This window comes from Balearica regulorum, chromosome 6 (assembly GCF_011004875.1).
Source record: "Balearica regulorum gibbericeps isolate bBalReg1 chromosome 6, bBalReg1.pri, whole genome shotgun sequence".
NCBI lineage: Eukaryota > Metazoa > Chordata > Aves > Gruiformes > Gruidae > Balearica > Balearica regulorum.
This window is the reverse complement of record NC_046189.1, coordinates 17,743,550-17,765,261: the sequence shown is the minus strand read 5'-3', so window position 1 is coordinate 17,765,261 and position 21,712 is coordinate 17,743,550. Positions and strand designations below refer to the sequence as shown.

General features: G+C 37.1%; 1 protein-coding gene across 6 annotated transcripts in view; it reads left to right on the top strand.

The window, feature by feature from the left end:
- Positions 1-21,712, top strand: part of OSBPL6 (oxysterol binding protein like 6) — a 96,972-nt gene that overhangs the window by 60,191 nt on the left and 15,069 nt on the right. For 2 of the 6 annotated variants that reach the window (XM_075756549.1, XM_075756547.1), the window contains 11 exons: positions 883-978; positions 3,483-3,605; positions 7,272-7,325; positions 8,051-8,164; positions 8,284-8,448; positions 8,980-9,115; positions 9,559-9,662; positions 10,602-10,694; positions 15,542-15,616; positions 19,776-19,941; positions 20,904-21,034. In XM_075756549.1, the coding sequence (XP_075612664.1) occupies positions 883-978; positions 3,483-3,605; positions 7,272-7,325; positions 8,051-8,164; positions 8,284-8,448; positions 8,980-9,115; positions 9,559-9,662; positions 10,602-10,694; positions 15,542-15,616; positions 19,776-19,941; positions 20,904-21,034 (1,257 nt within the window). The remainder of the gene's footprint in view (positions 1-882; positions 979-3,482; positions 3,606-7,271; positions 7,326-8,050; positions 8,165-8,283; positions 8,449-8,979; positions 9,116-9,558; positions 9,663-10,601; positions 10,695-15,541; positions 15,617-19,775; positions 19,942-20,903; positions 21,035-21,712) is intronic. The other 4 variants (XM_075756548.1, XM_075756551.1, XM_075756553.1 and 1 more) reach the window with 3 other exon arrangements.

Below are 21,712 nucleotides of genomic sequence, written 5' to 3'. Positions count from 1 at the left end.
TACTGACATGTTGTGGTAGAATCCTTACCAAATAATAATATGAGATGTAGCAAAGTTTCACCAGAGAATAAAATGCAAATCCAAGCAGGCAGAATGTGGTTATTTTCTCCTGTAGCAAAAATTATTTTTCTTTTGCAAAATATGAATGAAAGGTTCCTGGAAAATGGGAGGACATTTTTAGATGTCTTTTACGAATAGCAATTTTTTCAAGACTAGTTGTGACATTATGTTTTTCATTTTTGTACTGTGCTTTGAAGAGATAAAATTTTATAGTATTGTCATACGTAAAAATAGCTGTAATGGTTTAAGATCATTGTGTTCCATAAATGTTCATCAGCAAGCCTGTCAACTGAGACCCAGTAACTGATCTTGTGAACACCTGTAATCTATTAAAAGCACTGTTGTAATGAGTTACTTCATCTCAGTTGAGAAGCCAATAACAAAATGCTAAGGTGTGATAATGAGTATGTTAGAGGCAGCAACGTCTTACGTGCAATGGTTTACTTTGGAAGCAAATGTAGGACAGTGCCGACTGCATGGTATGTATACTCAGTGTCTTGTATCTTACCAGAAAACTAATAGGTCTGGCTAGGAGCACTTCACATCTCTGTAGATAAGAACTGTGTTGCTTGTCTTCCCCTTATTTAGTTTCCAGTCATTTCTAGGCTGACCAGACTAATTAGTTTAAAACCAATGATAAAAAAAAGAAAGAGAGGAAGGAAAGAGAGCTGTACTGCTTCAGAAGACAAACTGTTTGTGCAGTTATGTTATGCATGGGTGGTACTTGGTATGTTTTCAGCCCCAATACTGATATTTTATATAATGACTGTAATGATCGGTCATTCATTACTTTGTTTGTTTGTTTGTTTGTTTGTTTTTAAGAGTGTTCATATTTTGGAGCGGAAGGCTTCTTCGGGAAGCACAGACCCTTCTTTAAGCAAGCAGTTCCTTGAAAGCGACCCTATCTCTCTATCCAAGGTAAGCAAAAGCATGGGCTGTAATCTGGATGATGAGTTTCCCTGTGTAGATACAAAAAGACTAACAGCTTTGGGACATTGTTTTGTATGATTCTACCATTGAGTATATTGTGAGCCTGCCTTAGAGGTTCCTATTCCCCAGGTGTGAGAGGGGCCTCCTGTGTGGTGCTTTGCAGTTAACTTCCTGGCTGAATTCCTCGGTTTTGGAATAACTAATGCCAAATAAGTCTAATTCCACGTAAAGAAGGTTTCATTTTAAGATACTTCATGTGAAAAAGCTGTTGGTAGTGTCTTCTTTGCTCCCAATACCTGGGGCACATGCAAACCCAGGGTCTGTAAGTTGTACTTGTGTTTCCCTGGTCCTGGTGCTTTGCGCAGAGCTGTTTCTCACGTAATATGTCGGGAATTGCAAAACCCCTAAAGTACTAATGCTGTACTTGGGAATCAGCATTGGATGAGGACCCTTCAAGCATATCCTTTTCACTCTGATTTTCCCCCATTTCTGGCTGCTCTTGCGTAATGTCCCTTGTATTGAGCATAGCTCATCGCACCAGACCTGTGGGATGAGGCCCAGTTAGGATTGTTAGGATGGTTTTAAGAACAGCTTGTAGCACTGGTGCAGCAGAAAACAGGTATCCACATTGCACTGAATAATTGCTCATTTTGTCCTTCTATATCAGACCTTTTGTTTAAATGAATAGCTATATGAGATTGTGTGATTTCTAGTTGCGAATTAACCAATACTGATGTTATCTAGTAGATAAAAGACTTATGCCTGCAGCTGATCTTCTAAAGGAGAAATCAATATGGGGAAGAATCAGTTGGTAGAGTTGTGGAGAGAGATTCTCTGCACACCCCAGGGGCCTCATAGTTTAATTTGCCCCCCTGAAGTGCCAAGTGCTTCTTTGTAGGGAAAAAACAATGCATATGGCTTCACTCTACAGCAGTGGAAATAGAATATCCAAGCAAAACACAGGGAAGTAAAAAAAGATGTTTTCTGAGCATGGCATTTACAGGCACTGGAATAGTTCTGGTTTATAGTTATGCAGGGATAACTAAACTGAAGTAAACATTTCTATTTAAAATTTACTGCAGTATCTATTATTTGGGATAGAGCTTTTCACTCTTCTCAAAATAACAAGACCTTATTGAAAATTGTAGATTTTAAATTTGTTGTTACTTTTGAAATCGTATTTTCATAATAGTAACGTTAACATTATCAGGGCTGTGTAACTTGGAGGTGTTAGAAAGACTGACAGTGCTCGGCTTTGAACAGTTTTGTGGGAAATGGAGAAGACAATGTTTTTTTCCCTTTAATTGTTCGATGCTGTATGACCTCCTTCCTCTCTTGATAACTTTTCGTAACATTGCTGGGACTTGTGAGAGATCAACTGAGAAAATGCATGTTTACAACTTTGTAGGACACAATTAGTAAAATAGAGTCTTAATGAGCAGGCAATAGGAGATTTTTAAATTGGTACAGAATTTTGTTGATTACAATAGTAGCAAAAGGACAGAAATAAAGGGGTGACTGTTTTTTCTCTTTAACAATATTGTTTTTCAGCTGTTCACTATGGTATTTTATAAGTCTGGCTTGAGTTGTGCAAGAAATATGCTTTAATTTGCTCCCTGAAAGGCATACAGCTGGTTGTGTCTGAAATGATACAGTTCCTATTCTTTCCTCTAGAGACAAAATTAGTTAGCTTTCCTAACCTTTTCTGCTTGTTAGTCTGATTTTAAGGAAAAATTACTGTATCCAGAATCAATGTAGCTTGCACTTTAAAGATCAGAAAATTTACAATTTTTTATGATCAGGAAATACCACAAAGGGCACTGTTAATATATGCCCGTACATTTAACAGTATGTTTTCTTCCTCATTTCATCTCACAATCCCATCTTTTTATTTAGAGAAGGAATAGTCAGAGTAAAGGTTCATTTTTAACATGCAGATTCTGTCCATACCCCACTTGCAAAATCTCTTCAGTCCTTTTAGTTCTTACAGTGCAGTGCTTATTTGTGGGGTGACTTCTGGACAGACTTAACAGGTGGTCAGAGCCACCTGCACTTACACACCGTTACCTCCAGTAGCCGGTCTGACCTTTCTTATACTTAGCTCAGCCACAATTTTATCCTGTTTTCATATATTTGGATGTATTTATTTCATTGGGACGCAGTCCTTGTTGTGAACAGCATGTCCAGACCTACCCTCAGATTGGTGTTCAGTTACCGTGTCAGCCTTTTTTAAAAGTTTCAACTTCTTTTTAGTTACCTGCTAAGGGTTAGACTTCCAAAAATATTCATATTTAGTAGTTTTATATGAGATACAGCTGGACATAATACAGTGACCATGTAGTTTGTTACCTAAATAGGCTGATTTAAAAGCCTAGCCCTCCTTTACTCTTTGTCTTGCACTGGAGATTTTGTGCTACATACATATAAGTGCAATTTTTCATCATGTGTTTGCATAGTTAATTAATTGATGTGTCTTCATACTTTTTCACCAGGAACCTGACAGCTGGGAAATCATAGAGGGTCTGAAAATAGGCCAGACCAATGTCCAGAAGCCAGACAAACATGAAGGTTTCATGCTGAAAAAGAGAAAATGGCCTTTAAAAGGTTGGCACAAGGTAAATGTCTCATAAAACAGTCAAAAGATTATTACCTCATTTTATGAGTTGGGATTTTTTTGTCTAGAGGAAATCAGGATGTCAGATAAATGCCCAGGATTTTGGTGTATGATTTTTTCTTCAAACGGTGTAAAGAATTAGTTTGCATACACGCTGCTTCCAAATTGCAGTGCCTGCTACCTGATCTTGTATTCAAAATCCAGGTGGAAGTTGTAAATAATGCAGCAGATGCTTTGTGGTTTAAGAGGTTTAATCAATATTCCTTTTGTTCTTTCCAATATATTATCACAAAATGTAGCTGTGTACTGTAAGATTGCAGTGAGTTTACATTAAAGTACACAGGACTTCATGATAGCAGAGGAGAGCTGAGAGGCTTTTGCATGGACCCATGGTGTTCATATAGGAGAGCATTCCCCTTCAGACGTACTGACGGAGCAGATTTGCTCAGCTTTGTCCCTGAATTTTGTTTGTCTTCTTGATTGCAGTCTTCTGTGCGGGCATGCAGTGGGACGATGTGCTTTTGCCATTAAATGTCTCAATTTAAAAAAAACAACAGACCCAAACACTCCAAAACTCAATCCCAAATCTCCTGTTTCTGTTTAGTTAATTTGGAGACACTTCTCCATGCATAATTCCACCTTTTGTTAGCCTTAAACCTGGTGTTCATAAACTTTTGTCTGTATTTTATACTATAATAATTACATTTTTCCCCTTTTTTTAGCAACAAGATGTGTGGTATTGACACTCACCTATCTTTCTGTATCTGACGGTACTTGAAGCAGGATAATTTCCTAGGATAGAATGCGTTTTACTGCAAAGGATCATGAAACCATTTGCTACGTATGGCGTTTTTTTCTGGGAAAGCATTAACTTTTGTTTTCTTACTAAACACTGGAACTTACTCAGATCTGAGTCCAAATGTAGTCCACACTAGTATAAATTACACTTTTTTCTAATTTCTCTGTTCTTTCTGAATGTTATACTAACTTATACATATGACTGCCACTCTTTTTTGTGCACTTTAGATTTTTTGGTTTTATTTTACTTAACTAGGGTTTGTAGTTTCAGCAACCAAATACATATGTGCTACTTGAATTTAGTCTAGGGAAATTAAAGGATTTCAAACTGTTACACCTGAAACACCGAATGAACAGAAAAGGAGAGCTTATTAGAAAAAAACAAAACCCCAAACCCAAACCAAAAAAACAAACAAACAAGCACACTGAAAAACCCCAAACAAACAAAACCCCAACAAACCACCCCCGCCCCCCAAACAACAACAACAAAAAATCAATATCAGATGTGTAAGAATATATGTAATAACCCACGGCTTCCATTCCTTTAAAATTCATTATGTTAATGTGATGTTTCTTGAACAAGTGTCTGTTTTGGTAAGGAACTTTAGAGGAGAGTAAGGGGAGTCCAACTTTCACAGTTCTATAAAGGAGATCCCTACTGATGATCTGCTTTTCATGCTGACTTTAGAGCAGTTACCTGTGTAAATAATTTTTAATGTGATTAATACCTTCACATTTCAGCATCCCCCTCTACTCTGCTTCACATTTCACTTAAGGATCTATGCTGAACTTGTCTTTAGAAACTGTGGATTTGTCAATAAGGTGTTTTTTTTTTTTTAAGTGCTGCCTTGATATCCTGCAGTTTCCATAACAATACTTAGTGCTGAGAGCCCAGGGAGGAGTTCCAGAGACAGAAATTGTAGCATGTGCTGTGTTAGTGTTTTGCTAGCAAAGCCGTAGCATCCTCTGTCTATTGAACATTGCATGTCTGTCCTGGTTTCAGCTGAGAGGATTGATTTTTTTTCATAGTAGCTAGTGTGGGGATACGTTTTGGATTTGTGGTGGAGACAGCATTGATAATATAGAGATGTTTTTGTTCTATGGACTTATTGTTGAGCAGTGTTTACACGAGGCCAAGGCCTTTTCTGCTTCTTTTCCTCTATATTATCAATGCTGTCTCCACCACAAATCCAAAACGTATCCCCACACTAGCTACTATGAAAAAAAATCAATCCTCTCAGCTGAAACCAGGACAATGTCGTATTCTGATCGTTCTAAATGTGCTTTAGTATCATACCAAATATAATGAATACAACTTGGAGAGTAGCTTATCATTTTCTGAAGTGCAGTATGCTTTGGAATGAAATGTGAGGAAAGTCCCACATTTTCTTTTGTATGTGTAACTTAGAGAGGCAGAGCAATATCAAATTAATATCATGTTCTTGTGAAGTCCATTAATGACCATACCTCGTTAAAAAAAAGCAGAAGAAAACCCCCTCCTGTTGTTTTGACATCTTATTCAAGAAGTTACATCTCCAGTAAAGCACTGTTTTCTTGGCCTGTGTGAGATATTGGTACCATCTGTTGTGTGACTGACATAATTTCCAGAAACATCTTCAGGAGATATTTTTTGCCATCTAACTACTGACCCTGCTCACAGTGTCAGTTTAACAGGTTCAGATCATGAAAACATCGTCCTTTCCTTCCATGTCAGAGAGCTTAGAGAGTCTAGAATAATATTTTGCTGTGTTCTAGATTTTCAACATAGATCAGTGCTTTAGGTTAGACTCTAAAAATATGAATTAGTTTCTATTAATTAGCATGCTTTGAAAGTTAGTGGTGGTAAACACCAATTAGTGAATCTCATTTAATGCCTGGGTTTCCTGCTAGGCTGTATCTTTATGCTGTGTGCCAAAGTCTATGCTAACTGCTCCGCAATGCAGCTTGAGTGGCCTGGTACACACAAGCTAGGGCAACTTTAATTGCAGGAGAAACACTTTGTGAATAGGGGATTCTGCCCTCTGCTGTAAATAACAGCCACTCAATAAAAGAAAGCAATGGCACAGATAGATGTCAGATTAGCTGCAATTTGTCTAGCCCTGGTGACTGTGTTAAAGAAGATGTCACCATATCAATGACTAACACCCAAAACATAAGCCCTCTCCTGACCTGGGTGTGTTGCTGGGAATGATGTAATATTTACACTTGTATTAGTACCTGTATTAGCAAGATTACAGCAAGAAAAAGTATAATCAGCATGAATTACAATCTCATCTTTACCTCACTGCATAGAGGTCTGCCATGAGCAAAAATTTTGGATGATAGGGCAGCGTCTTACAGCCTATATTTTTTTCCCCAGCTGGAGATCAAGGAGACCACAAGAACATCCATATGTGGGTCTTCCTTTTGGGATGTAGATCTTGCACTAGGGAAAACTTTTCAGTTTCTGGATAGGGAAGGTAGGTTGCCAATTTGAAATGTGACCAGCTTCTGTGGGAAGAAAAACAGGAAGAAAATGAAGAAGCATAACAACTCTTCTGGCCTACAGTGTCTTTCTTATAGAATTTATTGAATTGGCTGGAAAACTGAAAAAATACCCTTCATTACTGAGGTTTGTTAAGTTAAACCAAGAACATAATGTTGAAAAAAGAGAATCTAGTTTCTCTTTCTTAGAAGATAATTGTTGTCAAAAAACAAGCAAGGAAATCATTCAATACTGTATCTAGCCTCTCTTTCCAACCCACACACACACTCCTTAATTGCTACAGAGTAATTCTTTTCTTTTGCAGATGAATTATAGTAAACAGTTTAAATTGAATCTACTCGTTAAGAAAGAGTTGTGTGGTTTTTTGTTTTTTTTTTCTTTCAGAGGTTTTTTGTCCTGGATAATGGAATGTTGAAATATTCAAAGTCACCAATTGATGTAAGTAAAATTGAAGACCATTTTAAAATTTGTATTGGAATTCAGCCTGCTGGCCTGATTAAATCTCATACTCGCTCTAGACATATTTATGACAGCGCACACGTGAAAGTTATTGGTGGATTCAGAGAGAGATCTGTATGTGGAAAGCATGTAAGGTTTTGGTTGAGTGCTGTCCTAAAGAGTTCTGCCTTTCCTTACTTCTGTGAAAATAAAAACTATGTTACTTAAAGTAGTTTATTTAAGGAAGGTGCTTGAGGGATTACTCTGACCATGTATTTTTCTATTTTAATTTTTATGTCAGTCAGAGCTGATTATTCTGAGATATGTGGATAGGACAGAGAAGTGATTTACAATGCACTCAAGAGATATAAAGGGTAGCATTAAATTAGTTAGATCTGATACCAATAACTATCGAGCGGTAGCAGCAGGGAGCTGAGTACTGTCTAATTTTCTCTGCTTCTCACTTACCTGTAGCTGTGTACTGGTGTGAACCAACACACTTTAACTTTGGAATTGCCTCTGCAGTGAGCACTTGTTGTGAGATATTTTTCTCTGTCTATAAATATAGTAAGTGGTTATTCTGACTACAGGTTTTATTTTTTAATATAGGTTTATATTAAAATGTTTGTAAAATGGGAAACCATTTCAGCACCAGATATTTTTCTGTTAAATATAGTGAAGAAGTGCATGATACTACCAATTTCTTACCCTGCTTTTTATTTTAGATACAGAAAGGCAAAGTCCATGGGAGCATTGATGTTGGTTTATCAGTTATGTCGATAAAAAAGAAGGCTCGTAGAATAGATCTTGACACAGAAGAACACATCTATCATCTGAAGGTGAAAAGTGGTGCAAATACTTATTCTCTTTTCATCCACAGTGGAAATAAATAAAACTGTAAAATATGTGCAGAGAAGTAGTATTTTGAATGCTTTCTTGATAATGAATTTGTTTCCAGGTGAAGTCCCAGGATTCATTTGATGCATGGGTTTCAAAATTACGCCACCACCGGTTGTACCGTCAGAATGAGATTGTGAGATCTCCAAGAGATGCTAGCTTTCATATATTCCCTTCAGCCTCGACTACAGAGTCTTCACCAGCTGCTAATGTGTCAGATGGAAAGGTGTGTAGTGTTCTTTTGTTGAAAACTGATGCCTGCTGGGCTTAACGTGGGCGGTTTCAGTGGGCTTTGCTTGTAATGCCAACAGAGAGGAGTTTCCACTGTGGGAACCAATGGCCAGGAAAAAGCTGTGAATATGTGCAGCTGAAATACCATCTAATTTGGCCTTATGGCAGCCTTCATTAACAGTCTGTTGTTGACATCTTGCAAAGAATTCACCATCTCCAGAACAATTTGCACTTGCCTTTGTCATCAGGGATAAATCTGGGTTTTTTTACTGTTTGATAATGCTTTTCCTCTTAAACAACGGCTTTTCTAACTGGTGGTTAGCAAACACAGTTTGCTTGTGATGTTCTTGGTTTGGTTCTCCAACATGCTGTTCAGAAAAATCTATGTCTTGGGGAACTATATAGTCAAATCACAGGTGTCACAGAATCACTGAAATTTTTTGTTTTCTCATTCTGAAGTAGTATGGTGATTACACTGACTGAGCAACATAGCAACAGTTAAATTAAGCATTTTATTATGCCTTAGGTGCAACAAAATAGCTTCCCCTGGCAGCAGTCTCCAATACCTTGCAGTAACAGCCTTCCTGCTACTTGCACTACTGGTCAGAGTAAAGTAGCAGCCTGGCTGCAGGACTCTGAAGAGATGGACAGATGTGCAGAAGGTTAGTCTTTACCTTTTCATGCTGCCTTCTTTCAGCAAAACTTCTTGTTGATATAAAATAAGAAACAGTTAGAAAAGTGGTTAAGTTGCATCTTTACATGCACATGAAGTAGCTCTTCAGGTAATTAGATGCTTGTGGTGGGAACTTCCCTCTGCATGTTTTGACATGTTGCTTTTAAAATTTATCCTAATAATCTGTGTTACCTTAAAGGATGTAATTGTTAAAATATGATCAACTTTTGAGGTTCAGACTTGTTGCTGACTCCCATAGAAATAACAAGTGCTCAACATCTCTAAAAATAAAGCTTTTACTTAGATGCCTTACTACCAGGGATTTTGACATTTAACTTTTATAATGCAATAAAGTGCCAATGATGGACATCATAGAAGAAAAAAAAAGTTTGAACTGAAGCACCTAATGTATTTTTGTTTTATATCTGTTAGATCTTGCTCATTGTCAGTCAAACCTTGTGGAACTCAGTAAACTTCTTCAAAATTTAGAAATACTACAGAGAACTCAGTCAGCACCAAATTTCACAGACATGCAGGTAAATATGCTTGAACATAAATAATCACACTGAAACATTTGTTCTTTGTGTTAAAGGAAATACAGAGATATTGGCTGTTAACTCAGAATGATTTTCTGAAATCATAGTAACTCTTGGATGAAAGGTTTATCTTATGTGTTTATCTTAATCATGTACAATAATATTTCAAGTGTAAACAAATAATTAAGGTATCTTAATTATTTGAGTTAAATGGGATGAATCAAGTGATTCCAATGATCAAATGATTGCAAAGCAAAACTGAGAACTGTTACGATAGAAATACATGTATACATTGAAATTGTATTTAAGGAGTTTTTATTGTGCTGAGTAAGATATGATCTTAAGTTTTTAAGGAGTGGAGACCCAAAGACCCTCAAAGATGAAGTTGCATGATTTAGAAAAGAGGGCATAATACAAAGGTCCCAAGGGTTGGACCATTTCCCAGGTCAGCATGAGTTTTCCTCTTGACCACAAGAAAGCAACAGCAGATCCCAAATCCTAAATATTTTCTTCCTTTTTCACTCAGTCCTCTTGAATACACAAATCTTGCAGTGGTATTGGTGTGTTGGGAAGTCTAGTTCCAACGAGGTAACGAGACTCACCACTGATTTCAGGAAGAGGTGAACTCTGTATTTTTCTGAGTAGCACCATAATAGAAATCCACAAGGATTTCAAGATTTGGTCCTAAATATTGTGCACTCATGAAGAAAGTATACCAGTAGTTTTGCTAAATGAGCTAAATGTACCATGTGTTTATAGAAGTGTATGGATAGCTACAGCTGGTCACTGCTGTAGTTGTGGGTCCTGGCAGTGGCATTCTTCTCCTTTCTAATTTGTAGATGTCTAATGCTACAACTTTTTACTAACTTGCTGTACTGTCTGTGTTGCTTGTGTCAACTTAATAGTACTTTGTCGCTTTTAACTATTTGTGTAATGTAGGCTAACTGTGTAGATATTTCAAAGAAAGACAAGCGGGTCACGAGACGATGGAGAACAAAAAGTGTCAGCAAAGATGCAAAAATTCAACTTCAGGTACTGAATGTACAATGTTTTACTTTTCACTGTACTTTTAGATTAACTTTTAAGCATGAAATGATATACTAGCTGAAAGTAGGAAGTCAATGTACTGTGTCTTATGTTCCTGATGAAGTAAATTAAGTCTCGTTTGTTGTTTAAAACCTGGAGAATATAGTGAGAAAAGTATTGATTTTACTTTCATTCATATGAAAACATTGCCATCTAGGGAAAGGAGTGGGATCTGAATACTAGTCAATTAAGGTGCAAAAGAAGTAACATGCATGCAGCACACAGGGATACTGATGTTCTATCTCAAATTTGCCAAGAAGGGCAGGTGAGCAGGCGACATCAAGCTAAAAGCAGAAAACATGAATGAAATACTAAACCCACCAGTTGTCTTTGTGAAGACCTATACTAGGAATGTTACCAATAAGAAGTATTTTCACAAGCCTTCTGTTATGGAAAAGGCTAGTATGGGAACAAACTGAATAAACCAAAGAATAAATTATGTGATAAAAGAATTTACCCCATCCTGCCTTAGAGTTGAAAAGTAAAAGCACAGAAATAAGCATAATATGCTTGTCTTACTGCTAGATCTAGGGTGTCTTACTGTGCTTTGTCAGTAGTTGTGTGTTTTGAGGCCTAATCCAAAATCTAATCTTTCTTATAATTGATAATGAAGACTATATTCAACTGACTTCAGGAGCTAACAATCATCACTGTGCTGTCTGCTACAGAATAAATGTCAACAACTTTTGATCCATTTAAATTCCTTGAAATTCATGCAAACTTGGAAAGCCTTTAATATGTCCCCTAGAGGTACAATAAGGAATTTTCTGTGACTCAGAGGCACAGTAAGAACTCTCTGTGACTCATTTAAAGTTAATAATCTTAAGGAAAGAAGAAACTGTAGTTGCATCAGCTTTCTCATTGCAGCTGCTATAGGTGATTTTTCTTTCTACCTGTTATACTAGATAAATCACAATAGGTTGAACAATGAAGCATCTGTTAGGATTAAAAAGGTTTATTAACAGAGGAATTTTGGTGATTGATGTCTTGTCCTATTACCTGCATTTGAAGGATCACTGTGTTTCCCTGCTGCCGAATAACATAGGCAAATAAAAATATCAGGAAAATGGATGCAGGTACTTGGTGCCTACGAAGATGCAGGGTCAACACTGCGTGTTCTTCTTTCATGCCACAGTGATCTCAGAGAAATTCCTCTCCACAAAAATTATGAAAAAATGATGTAAGCAGTCAATGTATGATCTAGAGTGGGTCATGAGGAATTACAAGCTGCTCCTGTGTTGCCTGCACTTTGCCAAAGTGACACTGGTCAGGGCTTCTGTCATTTTGACACCGGACTATCAAACTGCTGTTTGTGGCTTGAGCTGAGGCACAGCTCCTGAAATTCTCAAATACAGTTGGTTTGCAGGTTTCCCTGAGAAAGTTTGTGTGCATAGCACTGCTTTACATGTCACTTCTGGGTTGATAATGAACTCTGCCTAACCTGGGTCAGCATTAACTCCTGGCAAGCTTCTTGCTGGAAATGTAAAGCTTATTTTGTTAGAACAAAGCGTGAAGTTATTGATGGTGGATCTATAAATTGATTTGCAGTGAAACAGAAACAATAAAATTATTCTAAATTATACGGAAGATGAAGACTCCTTTTTGGCTGCTCCGTTATCTTTCCTGGTTTGATGGGCTCAGCACATTGTTTATTCTTCCAAGGGCTGTCCCATGAATGGTCTAAAGCTGTGATCTGTGGAAGATGGCCTCACTGTGACTCATTGTGTTATTCCTAATTTGCTCATGTTGCCATGCCACTAAAATGTGGATTTCCTCCCATGCATAGGTGCTTTTTAAGCTTACAGTCTCATTTTGTTCTTCTGTTAGCCATTTCTTCTAGCTTCACTGGCCTTCCTTATAGGTCATTTTTTTCAAGACTACTCCCACTCTTTATAAACTGTTTATCAGGGCATCCACTAATGAGAATCACTTTGTCTAATTTGTGATTGTTTCTTCATGGTGTTGACACACGGTTTGCTATTAAATGGTTGACATTTGGTACTAAGGAAACTTCTGTTGTCCTTTTCCCCATGTCTCCATACATCTCATTAGGTTTAGGGGATAATGCTAATACTAACACACGAACTTTAAGCTAGTTGCACTATTAATTCCGTTTGAAGTACTTGCACCTATTTATTTTAGAATGAGCAGTTGTTAAATACCATCAAAAGACCTTCTGATAGTATGATGTTGAGAGCCATCCTTCCCATAGAAATTAGGGAGCTTTGTGTATAGGTGTCTTGTTCATGAGTAATGAGGGACAAGGATGTAATTTTTGCTAGCTCAGGATCCACTGTGTAAGATGCAAGGAGAGAATTCTCCCATCAAGATTTAGTATTGTACTTGTTACCAGTTTTTTGTTAATAAGATAGCTTTTGTTGTATTCCTGCTAACACATTCTGGAATATGAATGCTAGGTGAATAATGTGTTTAAAATGTACTTTTTCTCGTAAGAAAAGCTGCTTGCTTTGTTTCTTAGAAATATATATTTACCAATTAGGTATACCAGTTCTGTATGCAGTTAACTTTGCTCACACTTCTAATCCCAGTAACTGGAGTGGGATTACTTCCTGAAGTAAAATTGAGTGTAGCATGTGTGTATATGTTTGCAGGATTGGGGGTTTAGTATTGCTAAATTGTTTAGAATTAACAGCTTGATTTACAGGCCTTTACTCAAGAGTAAAACATGGACTGCTTCTGTGAAGAAAGATTGCTTTTATGAAGGAGGTTTATTTTGTTTTTTAAAAGCCTATTTAAAGTCTTATGAAAATGGCCTGCAACAACAGGTTAGTTGACCTGTTTTCATTCATTTCACAAATGACGCTTTTGTACAAAGACAGAGGTATGTGTGGGTTTTTTGTGGGTTCCCCCCTGTTTTAGGTAAAAGACCAATTTGTCATTCTCATGACAATCTAAAGATCTTCAAAAGAAGAAAAAAAATATTACTGAAAAGCAATAAAATGAACTAACGTTGATTTGATATCCCTCAAAAGCTCAGAGTTTTGAAGTTCAAAGACTGATTTTTTTTTCCTTTATTTTTTTTCAAGGGGTGTAGTTTAATAGAGAACTATATTGTATGGAGCAATCTGAAAAGTCAGCTTGCTCTACTGAGGCTTTCAGCTCAGAAATTAAATCAGACCCAAATACTGGCTTATTACCTTTTCCCTTAAATAAATATTTTTTTATGTTGTAACCCAGATTATCACCTCACTTTCTATTGTGTTGAGGGGACTGTGTGTTTCTGCAGAGCTTGTTGTTCCCATTTTAATAATGTGCATCTTCATTCATAATTTTGCAGATATATATACATTTGCACATGTGTTTCTCTCTGTACATATATAAATTTATATATGTCCTTATTAGTTAAACCAGAATTTTCTTCCAAATTCTGATTCACAGGATAGACATACTTCTGTATAGCAGAAAGAGCTTTACATTATGCATATGATACATTCTCTGCTTTTACAAAGTTTATACTCTAGAGGTTATGTATATGTGTTTTTAATGTGAGAATTTTACAAAATATTGCAAAGCAAGTCTTCCCTTACTGTGATCATTAGACAACTGTTCCATTGTCAGTAGCACTGCCACTAGTATCAGCCAGAGGGTGGTGGAGTGTATGGCCATTCTCAGACACAGCAACACTACCAGCAGGAATGTTACAGGAGCAAGACACTTCAGCTAACAAGTGACCTACAGTATCTTGTTCTGCAGCATGGTGTCCATGTATCCAATCTATACCATTGTTATTTATATGGCGCCCAGGCTACTTTCAGAAAAAGTAAAAATGTATATAGATTTAGAAATACTGTATAGGCTATAGCTGAAGATATAGGGGAAGAAAGAAATAAAGGGATTGAAATTTTTTTTCTAAGAGCAGAAAGGTAGCTTTTCTAGTCTTCTTAAAATGGCTTCGAAATAATGACATGTTGATTAGACATTAACTAGAAGGACTTTACGATAGGTGTGGAGCTCCTCTGCATTAAACAATTACTTGCTTGACTTTAATATACCATGATGAATTTTCTCAAATGTAAAATAAAAGTGAAATTGAGCAGGATGAGACCACAAGTTAGGCATGCAGAAAAGGAAGGAGTTGTTGGAATACTTAGTTTTCATTTGTACTGCTTTATCTGAGTTTTTGCATTGCTGTGGAAGCCAAGCCTTCAGTCATTTTTTGGAGAAGTAGTTGGAACTCAAAGAAGTGCTGTGTGGAGAAAATGAACAAATAGGCTCAAGGAGGGACACCGAAATGCTAGAGCTGTCACAGGAATGTTTACATAAGCAAACTCACTATAACATACACACTGAAAGGCTTTACCATTAAGATGCATGCATCTTCGATGACCACAGTTCATGCAGTTCCACTAATGCAAAGTGATCTCTTTGAGAATTCACCTTCTAGATGGTCAAGTGACCACCAGAAGGAGTTTGGGTTTTGTGTTTTCTGCTATGCCATAGCATCCTTTTTCATTTCTTATTCCATAATTGCCTTATGACTCTGAATGGCAATGCTAGTATAATTTTTTTTTTTGTATTCTTAGTGAGTGCACTGCAGTCCAACTCATCTAGAGATAATTTTAGCAAAATATCTAGCTTTTTTATGTCTCTGGCATACACAACTGAACACATGTGATATGTCCTCAGAATGTGTAGGCCATAAGAGTTAACAAAATTGAAATCCACTTAAAGACTCTCCCTCTCCCTTTTCTGATCACCTTTCATCTTCCTGTGTCCCATCACCCCTTCCCTTCTCTTTTTCTACTTCCTTCTCTTCTTGCATTCACTGTCAGGAAGGGCCGGCACCGAAGGGCCAGTTCAGCACAACACGACGCCGGCAGAGACTAGCAGCTGCAGTGGCTACAACAGTGAGTGGATTTAAAAATCAAGGGTTAGCTCTAAAGATGGGAAGCTGTGTACATGAATGTGTAATAAGCTTATAAAAATGTTTCTTGCACTTTTTGGAGGTGTCCATGCTACCCACTTTTAGCTAAGTTTCTTAGAATTCATCAAGCCCGACACAAATGAGTTCCATAAATGGGGGTCTGAGCTTGTTTACACAGTACATGTCCCTCCTCCTTTATGCAAGTGCAAGTGATGATTAGACTCAGGCCCTGAACTATTTGAACATGTCTTTGACATACTCTGCTATAAACTATGCAAAATGGAAAGAAATTATCTAATTCTATTAAAAGTTTCTCATGACAGTCTATAGCAAGACAGCAGAACCAAGATTTGTTACAAACAACCATGGAATTATTAAATTTCCTGATTTCTTTTCTTTTTTAAAAGTAGTGTAAGGTTAGCCTTTTCATTTGAGACACTTTCTGTTTACATTCCATAATCCCAAAAAGTCATATTACTACCTCTAGTGTCTGTATTTAGTTTTGCTAATTCTCAAAGTCTTTGACGCAAAATCTGTAGCTATGAAATCAACACGCGGGCTGGGAATTGGGAGGGGGAAGTGCTGTTTGTGAAATCAAATTAACGTCAAAAGGATATCTTCAGCTGCTGCTTTATCAGGAAAGCACTTATTAGGCATGCACAATATAGACCTTAGTACTAATCCATCAATGGATTAGTACAACAGCTAGATAGGGAAAACTCTGTGCAGTCAAAGATTAAAGTCAGCTTTAAACGCATACCCCTTACCTAGCCCAAGCAGTGAATGTCTTCACCAGGCTAAAGTATTCCAGGGTCTGCTGCCCCATCCCATAGCTAAAATCCCATAGATCAGGCAGCTTCTGCTTAAGCCTGAATACCTTGAGCTCCTGCTACGTGAACCACTCGGTTACTGTTAGGCCCTCCTAAAAAACATGAGAAAAATCAGTGTTTCTCCAGTTCCCAAATTAACTCATCTAAATTTAATCCCCTGTAATCAGTTGATGCTGAATGCTGTGCTCAATAATTGATTGATATTCCAACCTCATTGGTCTGCCTGCCTAGCAGAGAAATCAACTCACTTCTCAGTTTTTGTGGCTGAACAGTGTCAGTGGGAGGCTCTAACCAGTAGGTTCAGCAGTAGTTAAACAGCGTTGGCAAGAGCTGTACCAAGGAGTGCTTACGTGGAGCAAATACAGCTGGACTATAGGAGTCCAGGGAGTCGCTTGTTACCTGAAAGTTGCTACCTGCAGCTGAAGTGAGGACCTGTTGAGGGAGGTCTTGGAAGAGCTGGAAAAAGCACAGGAGAAAGGAAAATTAGAGGCACCAAAATGACTCTGCAGCTCTTGCAGTGGTCGTGGCAATAGCCCGTTCTTCCTAGCTGATATAGCAAAGTGCTTGTCTCTCCTAAACAGCGAAGCTGTGTGTATAGACTGAGGGATACAGAATGACATTTGTTAAATGCATAGCAGAAAGAGGAGGTTTTCCTTACAACCCACTTTACCAGGAACAGTCTGTTCCTACATGAACATGTAATTCTGAATATGGGGATGGATGAGTGGGTATTTTGACCCTGGCGTAAAGCAGAAAGTCAGGACAAGGTACATCAGAGATCTAGAAGAGTGTGTGTGTATGGAGGAAACCAGAGTGGTGCATCAAGAAGCTAAATATTTTAAAAATAACCTCCAAAACAACAACAACAACAAAAGCAAATGCCTGGGTAATAAAGCCAGAATCAAGTCACTATGGATGTAGAGACAAAGCATGGCAGCGAAAGGAAAAAAGGGAGAGAAGTATGTTGGTAGTGTTTCTTGAATTGTTGCCTATTCAAGAGAATGAAAGAGTTTGTTCAACGTGGATTTTTTCATCTGTTGTGGAAAGTAGCTGGGAAACTTTTCTAAAATATGCATATGAGGAGAATTCATGTCAGTCAACAGTTCAGTATTTTTGGTTCTTGTATTTAAAGCAGTCAGCAGAGCAGCTACTTCTCTCTGTCATGTGAATGTATATTTCTTGCAGTGTGACAGTATTTGTAGAACATGTAAATGCTGTTTCTAGGACATACTTTAAAATGTTATTTTTCCAGTAAATCTCACTGCAGAAACATTGCTTTTCAGCCTGGCCAGATGAGGTATGAGGCAGAAATGATTGATCTAAAGCAGATCTCTTCAGCTAGGTTCATCACAAAGTGACTGAAGAGCCCCCCTCGTGTGTGGGCAGCCTACCCACAGCTCTGCCAGTCTGTGTGGGGCTGGGGAAACCTGCCCCATCACCACAGAAATGTGGGGCTGCAGGGACTCTCCCTCAAGCTCCTGTATCATAGCTGGGATCAGCTTTCTTTCCTGCCTTCTGGATGGACTTGAGGGCTGGATACGTGCTCCTTGCACACATCATGTAGCCACCTACTCTGCCCACCTGGAGCAATTGAACATGCTCTCCAATTTAGGAAGTAAAAGGTTTTGTAAAAGAAACTTGAAATTAACCTACATTTAGTCATATTAGTCAATTAAACTAGTTTTATTGGGCTGTTTTGAGAAGCAGTCTGGTACTCATGAAGAAGATAATGGGGTAAATACTCAGTACGGACAAAAGGAATTTACTCCACATCTCCTGTTATTGTCTTCCTGATATGAGGCTAAAACGAGGTACAATAAAAAATACCTACTTTGTTGATATAGCTGGAAATCAAAATATATGAGAGAAGAGAATAAATAAAGTTTATACTGGATAGGTGCCATAGATATATGCTGGATGTATCTGGAAGTTGAGGAAGAATAGGACGGAAAATGGTATTTTGCAGAATACACTCACGAGTGGAATGAGATGTGATGAATAGATCCGACAGGATTTTGAGGGTTTCATTGGGGAATCAGAAACCTGAAACATATACTGATGACAGCTTTTACAGGAGGGGATTGATAAAACCATTCCCTGATCTAATCAAATAACAAGGTACCAATTTCAAATACTGATGGTAGTATAGAACTTAACTGTAGTAATAATTCTTAGTAATATGACTTTTTATATTATCTGCTGCTCTTTATCATGCCTCAGAAGACACATTTTATGTTTTGGCCCCATTTTTCATATTTGAATAATAACATTAGACCGCAGTGTGCAAATTCTTGATTTATACATTTGATCAATATAATGAAATAGATTAAATGTATTTGATGTGTTTAACAGTGCTTAATATTTAAGTAACAAAATGTAGTTCTGCATGCCTTTCCTTTGCATTTAAATTTGAAAATTGGGTTCTTGGCCCAATTTTTATACAACTGTGTGTAAATGGTAAAATTAAAATAAAATATAACATATGCACACACGCACACATCATGTATATGACAGCGGTAGTCATGCACTGCATATGTAGTATATAGGTAACTGTGCAGTATACAATACAAGTGTATATAATTTATAAAGACTTTCATGCATATTTTTATTGCTGTACCTGAAAAGTATAGAAGGAGAAAGAGAAGTGGAAATTATAATAAACTAAATTATTTGCTCCATCTTACTGAACTGTATCTCTCTGCATTTATTTATGGTTCATGTACTTTAAATGGAAATCAGGTGGAATTTTTTTTATTTTTATGTGGTTGTTGTTTATTTGTTTACTTAGAAAGAATATAGAAAACTATATGCTTTTTCCCTCTTCGTAGTTGCCAGTACAGTGGGTTTCAACTCAAGATTTACCAGTAGTTTTGAAAAGTTTCAATGATACATTTGATAATATCATATTTCTAGATCTGTGGAGGAACTTGCATACTTCAGATGTTGGTATCGTAACAACAGAATCATACTACATGTACTCTCAAATGTCCAAATATAAAGCAGCATGTGTCATGGCTCAAATTTCCAGTCATCTTTTAAGCATTAGGAAATGGGTCATTTTTGTAAATGTTAAAATTGAAATGCTCCATTGTTAGCTGTTAGCTATGTATTTAGGCCTTCTTTTGTCTGTTTCAGTGAAAATTTTCAAGAGCATTCTGCATCAGCTGTGCTGAGATTTAGGAGAGTTAAAAGTTACATGTTCACTCTTACCATGTTCTTCACATTGTGAACTAAGTCTTTTGTTTTCAGAAGTTTGTATTTTGCTTCAACAGAGTCAAAAGGTTGGTTGTTTTTTCACTGTTTTTGCTGTAGGTCCCTTTCAGTGCTACAATGTCACCCGTTCGACTACATTCATCCAATCCCAACCTTTGTGCAGACATTGAGTTTCAGACTCCCCCAAGCCATGTAACGGACCCTCTGGAGTGCTCTACAGAGTACATGAAGCTTCAAGAAGAGTTCTGCCTGATGGCACAAAAAGGTAACTGGAAATGTCAAGCGTTTCCTTTATTGTGCTTCTCTTTTGTGTTTCTTTATTGCCTTCACTTAATTATGGCCAGAGCATTCATCTGCGTTATATGATATTGGATAAGAATTTTTAGCTGGTCGGGTGGCTTACATAAAGAACGATATGCATTAGCCTTCTTACATTTTCCATGGATGTCACGAATATAGAGATAGGTAAATTCTGTCTGATAAGAGATTTTTTTTACAAGTCTTCTGAACCACTTTCTGCATCTTGTAAATACCTGACTGAATTTGCAAACATTTTGATTCTCAATAAAATGCTTTATTTCTCCCCAAAGATGAATCAGAATGTCACTGCTACATAAAATGCTGTGCAATTTATTTTGTGCAATGTTTTCTATGTCAGTGGAAACAATGGAAGAGCTTATTACTAGAATGTATTTTAGAAATGCCCTTTTATTGCCAATAAATGAATGGTCCTTCAGACTGAAAAACACTATTTTAAAAGGGTTTGTTATCAGTTTGCTATCCCTTATATAAAAACAGGAAAAACACGAGACTGATATCTTAACAAATGTCAAAAAACTGTTTAAAGACCAAGTAATCCTCTTAGTGCAATATTAAGTCTGAGCAGAACTGGGTTTTTTATTACTCTGAAAAGAAAAAAAAAAAAAGAACCAGAAAGAAAAGAACACACATTGGACACAGGTTTTCCAAATATGCACCTGTCCATACGTTCAGCACCAAGATGACATGTGTCTGAACATATAGTATGCACATTACAACCTCAAGCTGTAAATGTTAGTACTTAATTTGGCATGGATTATTTGAAGTTCAGATCCTTGTTTCAAATTTCCATAATTGTGGGGTGGAAATCTCGCTCTCAGTCTTTATTGCTGAAATATTGTAATAGATGTCAATGTGCAGTTCTGTAGCTAAGAAAACACTTGTTTTCTTTTTTTTCTTTTTGCTTAGTGCATTCTCTTTTGAAGTCTGCCTTTAACAGCATAGCTATAGAGAAGGAGAAGCTTAAGCAGATTGTTTCAGAGCAGGATCTTACAGGCCACAATGCTCAAATAGCACACCTCAGACAGTCCCTCTCTCAGGTATGTTCTTCATTTCATTTCAAGCACATCTAGCTTGCCTAGTGCACTGTTTCTTTTGTATGATGTTGGCCATTTCCTGAGGTAGAAGGAGCCAAGAAAAAGCCAAATTCTTGACCAAAACTATGATATATGTTCTGTTATGATGTAAGAGCATAGATTTAACCTCAATGCATGTGGAGGTGAAGGATATAATTTGTTTATGTAAGTATGTATCTGTTACGGTTTTCCAAAATAAAGAAAAAGGACTAAATGTTTTTATATAAATGCTAGATATCTTTCCTGGAGCTGTTTCCATCACCAAGGAGATACTCTTGTTTTCTTAATTAATTTTAAATTTTGACTGTATATTTTCAGATTTATTTTATATGTCCATGTCTCTAACTGCAAAAGGAATCACGGGTTACAGGATAATCATGGGTAAATTGGATTTTCAGATACACACCTGTTACTGTCCAGCATCTCTCCCACTTAAGCCAAAGGAAAGATTGTCATTGGCTTTAGTGGGGAAGAAGAGGTGAAGTAAGAGTAAGTCCTCAGGTTGCAAAATAACTCAAATTTTTTAATTCATTGTCAAGGAAATATGAAAGCTTTTACTCTGAAGAATGGATTGGTGTGGAGCACTGCATCTGCAAGAAATATGAGCAGAGGTTCAAAGGCAAACATAACTTCATCCAAATG